Raw genomic sequence first — 14,497 nt, 5'->3', positions numbered from 1 at the left:
ATTGGTTGCAAATAATTTTTAAAAATTGAAGTGGGGATAGTGAATGAGGATAATAAACATAACAAATGGTCCTAAGTTTGTGAAAGTTGAAGTAGTTTTGTATTTTAGGAAAAAAAGAATGATCCCTTTTGGCTAAAAAGACATATGTCTTCTCCATGGAGCAGACATGAAATATGAACTTTTTAACAAGTTGCTAACATTTTAAGGACTGATCTCTGAAGGCTAACATCAACTCTGATGTTGCTTCGTTCGAGCACGTTAAGAACTAGACTTCTTTCTCGTAAATGAAAATGAATGTGAGTCTGCTGAATCCTTGTGTCTTGCTGGGTTTAAACACAGGTGGCTGTGCCATGGGAGGTGCAGAAACCTGTGAAGACTGTTTGCTCATTGGACCTCAGTGTGCCTGGTGTTCTCAGGAGGTAAATAAACCACCTCAGCGTGCTGGTAAAACTGCAGTTACGGGTTATGCGGCTTCCCTCGGTGATTGCTCTGGGAGTGTCCTGCCTTCTGTGGGGAACAGGAGTGAGACGAATAGGGAAAGGAAAATAAAAGCATCAATAGGCCACAGTGCCATTCATGTGATTACCTCCAGAAACTTGCAGAGGTTGCGAATGTCAAATCATTGTGAAAATTACCTATCTGGGTTCCTTTATTTAACCTGATTCCTCCTATTATTTTAAAGTCATTTCTCACTGGTTACGTGTCAAATACCAAGGCTCTGAGTAATCGGAGATCTTGGAGATGATATTTTCTAAAGTTAAATGTACATAGGACTTCAATATCATAATTGCGTTCCATCTGGGAACCAGGATCCCCTGGGAACCATGGCTAGGCTCTAAGAGAAATCTTCTAGGCTTGGGGCAAATTTTACTGCTCAGACAGTATCCAGTTCTTTTTAAAAATTAAGCTTTCATGAGTTGGTGACTGTACCACACCGATGACAAAGCCTGAAACGGACATTCCTTATATGATCAAACTGAAAAGTATGTGAAAGTAATATAAGGGGTGGGGGCATGGGTAACAAGGAATCCCAAGTCACTGCCTCCCGTGGCACTGAAGAACAGTCTGTAAATGATTCCTGGTAAGAAAGAGCTGCCTTAACTCTTTCTGGATTTAAAACAGTTCTCTACTGAATCTCATAAAGAACATCTAAGCGTAAATGAAAGCACACAAATACCAGGTTCAGCGAGAACTGAGTAACAGGCTCAAAGGGGAATAAGCCTGGGTGCCTGGCCCAGGAGGAAGGGGAGAGAATTATTAAGACTCCGATTCCCAGGCTGAATGTATTTCATGGAGGAAGGCCTCACAGGCACACAGTGTGAACCAAGCTTACTCCCCCACTACTGCTTTGACAGATGGGCCATACGTAACTGTGTGAAAGAATTATGCTTTTTTTGAGCTCATGTATCAAAAGCAGTTTTGAGAATATACCGAGAGGGAAAAACCCATGTATTTTTTTTATGTTGACTTCCTGAAGAAGACAGTATTAGTTGCACGCCAGAGACATAAAACAACAAGTCAGTCTAACTGTAGGCCTACCTGTAGAATTTTTATTTAAATGCATTTTTTTAAGAATTCATTTAAGAGAGTTTCTTAAGTTACTATTGATAGTTTTACTTGCAGATGATACTTATTAGCCAAATCACTGTTGATTTTTTTTTTTTAAAAGATTTTATTTATTTATTTGAGAGAGAGAGAAAGTGTGGAGGAGCACAAGTGCAGGGGAAGGGCAGAGGGAGAGGGAGACTGGGATTGTGACCTGAGCTCAAGGGAGACACTTAACCGGAGCCACCCAGGCACCCCACGAATCACCACCAGTTTTTAAGGCCGCATTTTTCTAAATGCTCTCTAATAGTAGTAGTAGTTGAAGCAACTGAAGCAGAAAGTACATTAGGCCTCTGTTTAGAGCAGATTGAAAAAACAGGTCTAACGTTAACACCACCTCTGACGCGCTGGCCAGCACTGTGGTTACAGGTGGTAGCAGCAACACTTGCTGAGAAGCATCCTGAGGCCTTGTCAAGCCACTGTTTGCCTTGGACATATCAGGAGAAGTTACAGTGTTCGCGATGCTTAGTCCAGGGCCTCAAATATGCATGGGGCTGGCTGGCAGATAATGAGTTATATTGTAAAAAATCAATTTCAGGGGAGCCTGGGTGGCTCAATCTGTCAAGTGTCTGATTCTTGATTTCAACTCATGTCATGATTTCATGGTCATGAGACCCAGCCCCACGCAGGGCTTCACGCTCAGCAGGGACTCTGCTCGAGATTCTCTCTCTTCCCTTCTCCCTCTGCCCCTCCTGCCATGCACACGCTCTCTTTCTCTCAAATAAATAAATGGATCTTTAAAAAATGAATTTCAGAAGAAATGTAATTTTTTTAGTTGGTGAAATAGCTAGAGTGGCTTAGAATTCTAAGAGATGAGGAAAAGCAATATGCACATTGGTTTGCTTCTTTTCAAGCATGCGAGTCAATAAGCCTCAGGCTTGACTTTGCTTAGAGCTAAGAGTATCTCTAGAGCAGCCTTGACTCTCAGGTAAGACAGGTCAATGTTGCAAGGTTGTACTGGCCACATCTCTGCCTGGAAACAGTCATTTCGCTGTCTCCTGTTATGACATGGACCAGAAGGGGACTGGGAAACTTCTGAGTCCTACACAGAAAGGTGGCCTTTTATGCCATAGTCCCTTTTGCTTCCCACCTCCAAATCTTGGAGAGAAGTTCTACAAGACCTTGAACTGAAACACTTTCAGACACGGAGTTTGAAGTCCCCAAGAGGCCAACTTCAGCGAAGTAAGGCTGCAAGAGTGGGGGTAATGAGGCATCCACGAATTAAACCTCAACAGAGAGCTAGATAGGGAAATGTTACCATCTTTTGCCCTTTCAGACCCCACAGGAAAGCCTGTCTTTGCCACCAGATTTGGTAATAGACATACTGAGAGCTAAGACAGTCCAGGAGCCTACAGGTCAACCCAAACAGATAAACCCATGAGATGATATTAACTCTAGAACCCAACTGTTTCAAGGCTCTGGTCACGGCACAGAAGAAGTGAACATTAAAAACAAAATGGCAATGCCAACAAATAAAAGACTGTTAAGAGAATTCAACTGAGTCTAGTTAAAAGGAGATTCTGATTTTACTTGGAATTTTACTGGCAGAATTCTCTGGTTATTCTGCTGAAACTTAATTTTAGACCTACAATTAACATCAGGCACATGGGAATATGATATACTGAGTATGGCAAGATACCTAACTAGCAAAACAAGCCAAAAAAAAATGTTTTTTGTCCTATAAACAAATGGAGACTTGTCTTCTTTTTCTTTGTCTTTTTTTTAGAATTTTACCCATCCATCTGGAGTTGGAGAAAGGTGTGATACCCCAGCAACTCTCTTAGCTAAAGGATGTCAACTCACTTTCATCGAAAACCCTGTCTCCCAAGTAGAAATACATACAAATAAGCCTCTCAGTGTAGGCAGACAGAAAAATAGTTCTGACATTGTTCAGATTGCGCCTCAAAAGTTGACTCTTAAATTGAGACCAGGTATGTTATAATTTCCAGGAGCATTGGCTCATGTAATACATCTCACGCCACATATGGTAATACCACTATTAAGCTAACATATCTTGTACCACCTTACATATCATTGATTATTTTGACTCAGATTTCCCATTCTGAAGGAAATAGAGAATCACTGGCCTAACACTTTTCTTCATTCACATCGGTCACTTGCACTCCAAACGCGTTACTAAAATAAGCTTATCTAATAGTAAGCATTTGAATTACTCAAATGTTGTTAAGGCTTACCTCACATTTCTTTAAGCGTTGTAATGTAGCTTTAAACTCCTCTTTATGTTCTTCTCTTTTGCTAAAACCACATACAAAAAATTCAGCTTATCTTCCATCTAAATGGATGCTAGCTCTCCCAAGGAGATATAAAATATCCTAACTTTTACCTCCTTCAGTAGCTCTAAACTCGCTGCTGAGAGATTCTCATGGGCTCATTCACTTGTAAACTTTACCAGATAGTTTATGAAATCCTAAGTATCTTCAACTTCAGTTCTCAGTGAAATGAAATAGCCAGGTGACCCAGTAATTGGCCGCTCACGAAGAAGTCTCAATGTATTTTCATGGATTTGTTTTTCTCCGGGGGCTTTGCAGGCAGTGAACAGACTCTACAAGTGCAAGTCCGCCAGACAGAGGATTACCCAGTGGACTTGTATTACCTCATGGACCTCTCGGCCTCCATGGATGATGACCTCAACACCATTAAAGAGCTGGGCTCTCTGCTTTCCAAGGAGATGTCTAAATTAACCAGCAACTTTAGACTGGGCTTCGGCTCTTTTGTGGAAAAACCCGTCTCCCCTTTTGTGAAAACAACACCAGAAGAAATCGCCAACCCTTGCAGGTAAGTAAATGATTCTCTGGCATTGTGGAACACTGATTTTCTGTAAAGATAGCCCCACTCTGAGCTGCACTTGGCAGGATCTTGCTAAGTCCCTGGCATTTCCCGCCTGCCAGGTTGGATCTCAGCAGCTCTCTCAGTTGCCTGGGTTTCTTGAAACCAAGTTGACCTCATCTTAATACCCGGTTCTAGTCTTGGGTTCTTGTAGCATTCTCATGTCTGTCTTCCTGTGTAGCAGCTTTTTCAGGATGTGGCAAATTTGACTTTGTGTTTTTTAGACTTAGGGAAGCAAATTTTTCACTGTAGGTACCAATGGCCTGTGTCCATCCCAGCGCCGCAGAGATACTCTAGGCCCAAGGACCACCACTTTTTGAGGGTATTGGACAGTAATTCACACTTTCTCAAGGTATCTTTCTCCACTGCAATGACTTCTGCCAAAATAACAATTTGTGCAGCTCTGTCTGACATACTTTGGGAAATGCGGATTTCTCTTTCTGTTTGGAGAAGGACTTGGCAACCTTCATTGCTATCCAATTCGGTAGGAAATGAAGCATTATGGACCCCACTATACCCTGTTATTATCAACTGTTAAAACCATTTATTATCTGGATGATTGTCAAGGGCAAGTTGCTTTGTGATGGCTTACCTGTACAGTCTATGACATATTCAGAATCAAATTATTCAATATCTTTCTATAAAGATCTACCATTTGCTCTGTGCCAGACTCTGTGCTGAAGGTTTCACATACATGACCTCATTCAGTCTTCATAATAACAGCAGTTGAAAGCAGGTTTTATCATACCTATACTCAGAAAAAGTAACAGAGGCTCTGCCAGGTTAGTAATTTTCCCAAGGCTGCATGACTCATCAGTGATCTGTACCAAGTCTAGGTTGATCCCAAAACAAGGCCCTTTCTACTATGAATCTAGTGTAGGTGCAATGACTTTCCAAAACTATATTGACTTTTAATACTTGTATACACCTAAGGCATCATCTCTAAAAGACAAGCATCATTTAAAAACATTTCAGTGTGGTTCTTAACAATAATCTAACACAGTCAAAATAATTTCACCATGAAAGGAATTCATCCCTGATTATAACTGTTAGAAACTGTGTTTGGTTGCAAACATCAGGGATAGTAGCTTATAAAGGGAGAGTTTTTTTCTTTCTCACATGAACGGAGTCTAGAGAAAGGCAATTCAGGGCTGATATGGCAGGTCTCCACATCAGGGATCTGGACCTTTTCTGCTTTCTGCTCTACCATATTGGCTCTTGGATTTTATCTTCAAGGCCTAAGGAGTTTTCAGGGATATTATTCAAAACTTCTTCATTGTAGGCAGAAAAAAAAGAGGAAAAGAGGGGCAGATCAATAAAGGGCACTGTCTCCCCACCTTTTATTTTGAGGTATAGTTGACATGTACCAAGATGCACACATGGAAAAGCTCAGACTGATGAGTTTTGACAGTTGAATATACCGACGTAATTACTACCTAAAACGTGATGTAAAACATTTCCATCACTTCAGCAAGTTTCTTTGTGTGTATTATAGTCAGTTCTACTCCCCCAGAGGTAATCATTTTCTGAATTCAATAATTTAGATTGATTTTTGCCTATTCTTGGATTTCATATAAATGCAATAATACAATATATACAATTTATTTCTGGCTTCTTTTGTTCAATATAATGTTTTTGAGATTCATCCGTAATTTTGTGTTTATCAGCAGTTTATTCCTTTTTGTTTTAAGTAATAGTCCACTCTGTATTTACTACACTTCACTTATTCATTCTTTCATTGAGGGACATTGGGGCTGTTTCCCACTTTTTGGCTATCATGAAAAATGCTGCTATGATTGACCACTTGCTTATAAATCTTTGTGTGTAGGTATGTTTTGTTCTCTTGGATAGATACCTAGAATTGGAATTACTGAATTGTGTAATAAGTGTCACTTTAATCCTTAAAGGAACTATCAAATTTTTTTCCAAAGTAGATGTGCCATTTTACATTCCATCAGCAATGTGTGAGGATTCCAATCATTCCAAATCCTTGATAACATCTAGTATTGTCAGTCTTTCTAATTTTAGCCATTCTAATGGCTGTGTATCTTACTGTAGCTTTAATTTACATTTCCCTAGTAACAAATGTTGTTGAGCATCTTTTCATGTGTCTTTCTCCCATTCTCATATCTTATTTTGTGAAGTATCTTTTCAAATTTTTTGTCCATTGTTAAAAATTAGATTTTCTTCTTAATATTGTGTCATATGAGTTCTTTGTATATCCTGGATAAAAGCTCTTCACCAAATCTATGCTTTATAAAATATTTCGTCCCAGTTTGTGGGTTGTGTTTTTATTTTTTGTAGTAATGCCTTTAGCCAAGCAAAAGTTTCTAGTTTTGTTGAAGTCTGGTTTGTCAATTTTTAAAATCTTTGCCCAACCAAATAACCCAAATTGTCTTCCTTTTTTGATTCTAGAAAATTTATGGTTCAAACTCTTGCATTTAAGTCTATAATCTCAAATTACTTTTTTATGTTTGGAATGAGGGAAAGGCTTAGATTTGTCTTTTGTTCCCATGCAATTATCCAATTGCTCCAGCACTATTTGTTAAGCAAGATTTTCCTTTCCCCATTAAATTATCTTTATGCCCTTTTTAATAAGCAATTGAGTGCATATGTATGAGTGTAATTCTGGACACTTCATTCTGACCCACTGACCCACTGAATTACACCCATGTAAACACCAATGTCTTCCCATCTTTATTACTGCAACTTTATAAAAAATCTTGAGATCAACAGTATAAATCCTCTTTGTTCCCCTTTTGTTTTGCTATTCTAGATACTCTGCATTTCCACAGAAATTTTAGAATCAGATTGTTGATTTCTTCAGAAAAACATGCTGAGATTTTGATTAGAATTGCAGTGAACTCATAGGTCATTTTAGAGAGAATGGATATCTTAAAAATACTGAATGTTCCAATCATTACATATGACACACATTTCCATTCACTTAGATATAGTCTTCTTTTTCTCAGAAATGGTTTGTCATTTTCAAGATAGATATCCCACACATCCTTTGATTTATTCCTAGGGTTTTTTAAAAATATTATGGTTAATGGGTTTTCTACTTGTTGGTTGAAAACATACAGAAACACAGTTGATTTTGCGTACTCACATTGTATTCTGCAACCTTGATAAATTTTGTCATTGGTTCTAGTTTGATTTTTTTATAAATCCTAAAAATTTTCTGTGCACTTAATCATGTCATTTCTGACTAACAACTTCTTCCTTTTCCAGTTTATATACCTCTTCATTCTTTTTCTTGCCTTATTGCACTAGTTAGGGTTGTTTTAAAGTGGAGAGAGATGTCACTTATGTTTCTTGTGATTTTAGGAGAATATCTTCAACATTTCACCATTGATTATGTTGTTAGCTAGTGGTTTTTTGGAATCCTTTTATGAGATCAAGGGAGTTCCCTTCTATTTCTTTTTGGGTAAAGTTTTTTTTAATCATAAATGGATGTTGAATTTTATTTCCTCAATATAAGGAGTTTTGTCAGAAAGTTTCCCCACCTCCTTATATTTGTATCTCATTGGTAGACTTTGTTACATGGCTACAGCTAGTTGCAAAAGAAGCATATTGTTACCCCCAATAAAGCCAGGATTCTGTTAGTAGGGAAGGGGAAAAAATGGATCTTTCTAGCACTTCCAACAACACTGAACAAATAGATTTCTAGAGAACAGATTTATGCTGTATAATAAATAGTAAGGTATGATTACTGTTATCAGTTGTTTGATTCACTTGTAAAGTGAAATAAACTTTGTTTTAACACCTCCTAATTATTTAATACAAAAGCATTTCTAATTCTCTGCGCCCCCCCCCCTTTTTTAATCAGAAAAAGTCGTACCTGTTTAAAATCTGTATTATTTAGGTCTTAGGGTAGCGAGTCTAGCAGTGTAGTTTCATTTAGGATTTCAAAGTGTTACCTCTGTCTCAAAGGGCTTGTTTAAAATCATTCTTTCTGTCACAGGCCAGATAAAATGTAGGAATATGAAGTATAGTAATGACAGTGGGAAACAATGCTAAGGTATGTTGCTAGAGAAAACAACTAAAATTAACAAATAAATGGCTCGGCTAAGTGGGCAGCCCATCATCTAACAAGACCCTGCCTTTAATCAGATTCCTAGAAAAAAGAGAGAAGTTTGGCTTTTCAAAGCTCTGACTGCTTTTCATTCATGCATTCTTTTATTCATTCATTCAACAAAAATTTACTGTGCTCCAAGTATGTACCAAACTTGTGTTAAGCATGGGGATATCTGGAAGAAAAAGATTTGCACCCAATCCTCAAAAAGTTGAAATTCTTTGGGAGAAGGCATGCAATATAGCATGGTGATATAAGAGCATGGGTTTGACAGTCATCCCTGGATTTGGTTTTGATTCATCTACTCACTTATAATTTATAACTCACTTATAACACTTCTAGATGAGATTTTCACCCTCAAAGCTTTAGTTTGGAATAACCAGAAGAATCACACACAGTGGTCAGAAGGATTGGGTGAGGTAATGAAGAATTTGGTACTAGCCTTGACCATGAAGTGCTCCATAAATGGTACTTACTAGCAACACCAACAGAGTGAAGTCAGGGGGAGAGCAGAGTATGATATATAGTGTGGTGAATGGGTCCCAAACAAGGATCATACAATTGATCTCTTGGAAGGTCAATATTTTCCTATTTCTTAAAAGGTATTGCTTTTATTCTTATTGACAAAACCACCATTAGTTGGGCTCCTGGGTGGCTCAGTTGGCTAAGCAGCTCCCTTTGGCTCAGGTCATGATTCCTGGGTCCTGGGATCGATCCTGACATTAGGCTCGCTGCTCAGCAAGGAGCCTACTTCTCCCTCTCCCTCTGTCTGCTGCTCCCTCTACTTGTGCACGCTCTCTCTCTCCCTCTCTGTCAAATAAATAAATAAAATCTTTAAAAAAAAAAAAGACCATTAGTTAAAATTATAAATAATAATTTCTTTCCCACATTATATTTTTCCTTGCCCATCACATTCTTAATTCTTCCACTTTCTCTGTCCAGATACTACCTCCCAGACATATACACACCAAGAACTTAAATACCAAACATAAAAGTCAATCCTTTGATCAATCCAAACCTTATAATTATGGAATAAAATGTTCTTTAGTAGGAAGGCAATGAGAGGTAGGAGGAAAGAGTGTGGAGTTTTTCAGACCTGGGTTTAAATCATAACCTTAGACAAACAATTTACACTCTATGAGCTTGGTCTCTTCTCTTGTAAATGGAGATAATAATATTCACATCCTAGGATAATTGTGAAAACTGAGCTAGTTTAGAACATAACAAACAAGTGTTAATTTTCTTCCTCTCATCAACTCTTGGTATCTCTAGTTATTTTAAGCTGGAGTCCTCAAACTTTTAGATGTCAGGACTTTCTTACACTTCTAAAAATTAAGACCCCAAAGAGCTTCAGTTTATGTGGGTTATATTTATCAATATTCAGCATATTAGAAAATAAAACAGAAAATTTTAAAATAATTATTTATTGAGTCATTAATAATTACAATAAGAAACACACAGCACATTACTATGAAACTGCTACTATAAAACTGCATCTTTGTTAAAAAATAAATGTATTTTTCAAAACAAAACAAAAAATTGGGCACCTGGGTGGCTCAGTAAGTTAAGCCTCTGCCTTCGGCTCAGGTCATGATCTCAGGGTCCTGGGATCGAGTCCCACATCAGGCTCTCTGCTGAGCAGAGAGCCTGCTTCCCCCTCTCTCTCTCTCTGCCTGCCTCTCTGCCTACTTGTGATTTTTCTCTGTGTGTGTCAAATAAATAAAATCTGTAAAAATAAAACAAACAAAAAAATTAGCAAGAAGAGTAACATGGTTTTACGTTTTTACAAATCTCTTAAAATAGCTGGTCTAATTTAAAAAAAATGACTAGATTCTCATATCTACTTCGGCATTTAATTTGTTGCAATATTTGTTTTGGTTGAACTCCATGAAGAAAGTCAAACCTCACATAGATACACAGTTGGAAAACAGAAAAGCATTTGATTTCTTTTTACAATGTCTGTGCACATTCTTCTCTGAGACTATGTTCAACCTAGATAAGAGGGAAAAGCTAGTTTCAAAGGGTATCTGAAACAATGTCAAGGAGCTTTTCATAAAGCCATTGGTCGGTCTTGCACATTTTTAAAAAGAGATTATATTTATTTGTTTATTTGAGAGAGATCTTGCAAGTAGGGGGAAGGGACAGAAGGAGAGGGAGAAGCAGAGAAATCCAAGTATACTGTGCTGAACAAGAAGCCTGGCGCAGGACTAGATCCCATGACCCATGAGATCAGACATGAGCTGAAACCAAGAGTCGGAAACTTAACTGACTGAGTCACCCAGATGCCCCGTCTTGCGCTTCTAATGGCTCTTTTACTTATGTATGTGATTTTGTAATATGCTTCAGCCATTTGGAAAGTATTGTTTCAGTGAATTGTGCAGATCTTCCAAGTTTCATGACACAGTATAAAAAAAGTCACATTTGTTAATTTCACCATAAATCTCATCAGATTAAATCTTGAAGTAATGACAAGCTATTGATCTCATGGGTAGCAGATTAAAGTTTTCCAAATTTTAAATTTCTAGTTACCTCAAATTTTATCATTGGCAACAAATACTGACAGTTGTTTTCTTTGAACTGACAGGCTTTCTTCATATTTAAGAGCATGCCTGCTAAATACCCAAGTTGGAATAATAGTTTGGCTGTCATGTTTGACATGTGAAACATGTCCAGGTAAAACCGTTCTATTAAAAAAAGGGCCAGTTTAGCTCAAACAACTGCAAAATTTTTTCCCCATTATAAACTTTCTACTTTGGTGCTACAGAAATGTTATATGTGTATTTACCATGAAATATTTATTTATTTATTTATTTATTTATTTTTAAGTAAGCTCCATGCTCATGGTGGGGTTCAAACTCATGACCCAGAGATCAAGAGTCACATGTTCTACCAACTGAGCCTGCCAGGTGTCCCAGGAAGAAAAAAATATATATATATATATATTTTTTTTTTATATATATATATATATTTTTTTTTATAAACATGTATTCAAGGGTATAGACTTATAAAATTAATAACTTTTAATGTTTTACCAAGCATAATCAAGTGCAACTAGCAATTTTGTTATGATGATAAATACTTGTCAGGAAAAATCCCATGCACCACTAGCCGGTTGCCAGCACTGCTTTGATCCATGTGAAAGGCAGCAGTAGCTTTACTCATCATTGCCTTTGCAGCATCAGTGCAAATGTCAACACAGTGAAAAAGACAAATAACATCTTTTATTATTATTAAAAAATAATTTGACCTGAAGGTCTCTCTGAAAATGTCTCAGTGACCTTTGTGGGTCTGTGCACCACATGTTTAAAACCTCTGTTTTAACCTAATCTCTAAAGCTTTTTGGAGTGGCTTGCTTTCTTTATCTTCCTTGGATGTAGAGTCACTAAAAAATTTTATTTCACCACGTAAGAACACTGAAGTGGCTTACGCTTTTAAAGAAATTTCCTTAGGCTGTTATCTAAGATGCAGTAACAAGAATATATTTTTCCATTGTCATGTTTGTAGATAGGTTGTAATGTACATTTAAAAATATTTAATAGCACAAAGGTCAGAGTTTCTTCCTCTATCGAACCCTGTGAGAGATTTCTTTCTTAACATCATTCCTCATGTGCTGTGTTTTGTTTGTTTTTTAATATGATACCAACAGTGAGGGATTCATTGTAGTTTTGCAAAAGAGGAAGCAGAACCATGAAATGCTTATATTTCTTATATGTACACACACATAAATATATATGAGTGTACAGAATAGTTTCTTATTGCAAAGGTAATACAAGCCCATGTGAGAATGCAGACAAAAAGAGGAAGAGGAAAATTATTTTTAATCCCACTCAAAAAGATGGTGTTGTAGCCTTAGTTTTTGTATATTTATTTAAAATTCTAACAAAATATAGTCTTTTTTATATTGTGTTTTCTAATTATTCTGCATTTTAATATAAATCTATTGTTACCTAGGTACTCAAAATCAAATTATTTTGTAATGAGTACCTACTTCCTTCAATTGCTATGCTAAGAAAGTATCAGCCAAATATAAGTCTCTGTTAGAAGAAGGACTCTGATCAAAACAGGGGAGTCTCCAACCAAAATTTCCTGGCATGACCCAAGTCTGACATTCTGCTTTGCTTTAGCTGCATGGGTCTCCCAGCCCATGAGTCTGTTTACTGAATTAAACTAACTTTTCTTTCCACTTTCTAAAAAGCACAGAGTTCTAGTAGGTTCTATCTAGTAATTCTAAACCACAGAGGTCAATTTTTTACAAAAAGATAGGAATGCGAATTCTTTGGTTTCAGAAGATGCTCAAATGCCATTTTGGTCCAGTGTGAACAAGCCGACCCAAATAAAAGATTAAGTTAACAATTTCCAAGAACAGTTAGATTATGGGGACAGTGGCTCACCTCACATAGTTCCATACATTTTATCTCATGTAACCTTCACAAGAACTTCGTGAAGTAGGTAGTATTATCAGTCTCATTTTACAGATGAGGATACTGAGGCCCAGCAGTGGTAAGGGACTTGCCCAAGAATAAAAAACTATTCAGTCCTTTTATTCTAAATTGAATGAATTTTCTTCCAGCACACAACTGCACTAAATGCTAGCAGAGCAATTAGAACAAACACTAAATCATTGCCATTTAATAGGTAACAACTGAGAAAAAAAAAAGTAACAATTGGAAAAGGAAATTAAACCTCCTTCTCATATAATTCTTAAAATATATCTCACATTTTAAGGTTGAAAAACATTTGACTGCATAAAAAGTTTTAAGGTATATATCCCCAAACAGCATAAACAAAATTAAAAGACAAACCACAAAGACAAAATGTTGATATTTTTAAGAGAAAGGTTTCTTAAAATTAAGTTAGAAAATAAAAAGAAAATGAACAAAAGATATAAGTTGGCAATTGGCAAAAGAAGAAATACAAACTGTCAATAAATATGAACAAATGAGTGGTCTTAGTAGCAATAAAATGGAAATTAAAGATTAAATTAAGATGCCATTTTTAACTAATCAACTGGTATATTTTTGTTTTGTCTTGTTTATTTTTTTTATGATATAACTGATACAATCTTTTTGGAAAGGAGTTTGCTAATATGGATCGAAAAGTAACTCAGCAGTTTCCTTTGAAAGAATCAATTCTAAGCAGAGATACAGTCTACAAAGGTGTATGCAGAAGGATCACTGTGTTATTTAATTGCAAAAAGATTTATTAAATAAACTTTTAGTAATAGATTATCAAACTGTGATACATCTCATACTATTAAAATTTATGTTATTTTATTCTTTATACTCTTAGATTAACTCAAATTTTCCTCGGTTAACATGTATGATTACTTTAATCAGGAAAAAAAACATGATTCTAGAGGTAGTGTTGATCAAATCTATGTTCTATCCTCAAGTCTGTGCTAGACTCTGTATAAAATTAATTCATGTAAAAAGTGACAGTAATGTTTAGTAAGTAAGTACCTGAAAAGCACATTGTGCTGTGTACTTTGCATATTTTATCTCAGTCAGGGCTTACAATGATCCTACTAAGTTGATACTATCTGTGGTCAGCATTTCAGAGCTTCAGTGAAAGCTAATGCAAGATATTAAAAATAAGAGAATGAGATTGCCTTCTGAGAATTAAAGTTAAAAATAATGAGTCAGAAAGGAAATACAAGAAGTTCTCTAGAAGCTATAGGTTGGCTCATGGGCCCACCAGGTGAGGTGTCTTGGCAGAGCTGAAAGATTGAACAGGCCTGTAGGCTACTCATAGGAGGTTAGGGGAATGCCAAGAAAGAGCAGTCATGGAGGCAAGTATGGGCCATAACCATCCAAGAGCTTTAGCCCAGGCTTTTGCAGAGTTTCCAGTCCTGTCAGCTAGTAGGGCGTCCCAAATTTTTGTTAGCTGAGAATGCTGACTGCAGGTGAGGGAGAGCCAGATATGATCAAGAACATCCATTCTGGAGATGGTTTTCTTGGGACAACTTAG

General features: G+C 36.8%; 1 protein-coding gene across 4 annotated transcripts in view; it reads left to right on the top strand.

The window, feature by feature from the left end:
* Window positions 1-14,497, top strand: part of ITGB6 (integrin subunit beta 6) — a 126,232-nt gene that overhangs the window by 52,021 nt on the left and 59,714 nt on the right. For 3 of the 4 annotated variants that reach the window (XM_032355713.1, XM_032355711.1, XM_032355712.1), the window contains 3 exons: window positions 340-419; window positions 3,332-3,536; window positions 4,155-4,401. In XM_032355713.1, the coding sequence (XP_032211604.1) occupies window positions 340-419; window positions 3,332-3,536; window positions 4,155-4,401 (532 nt within the window). The remainder of the gene's footprint in view (window positions 1-339; window positions 420-3,331; window positions 3,537-4,154; window positions 4,402-14,497) is intronic. The other variant, XM_032355714.1, reaches the window with a different exon arrangement.

The sequence above is a fragment of the Mustela erminea genome, chromosome 8 (genome assembly GCF_009829155.1).
Source record: "Mustela erminea isolate mMusErm1 chromosome 8, mMusErm1.Pri, whole genome shotgun sequence".
NCBI lineage: Eukaryota > Metazoa > Chordata > Mammalia > Carnivora > Mustelidae > Mustela > Mustela erminea.
This window is presented reverse-complemented; position numbering and strand designations above follow the sequence as displayed.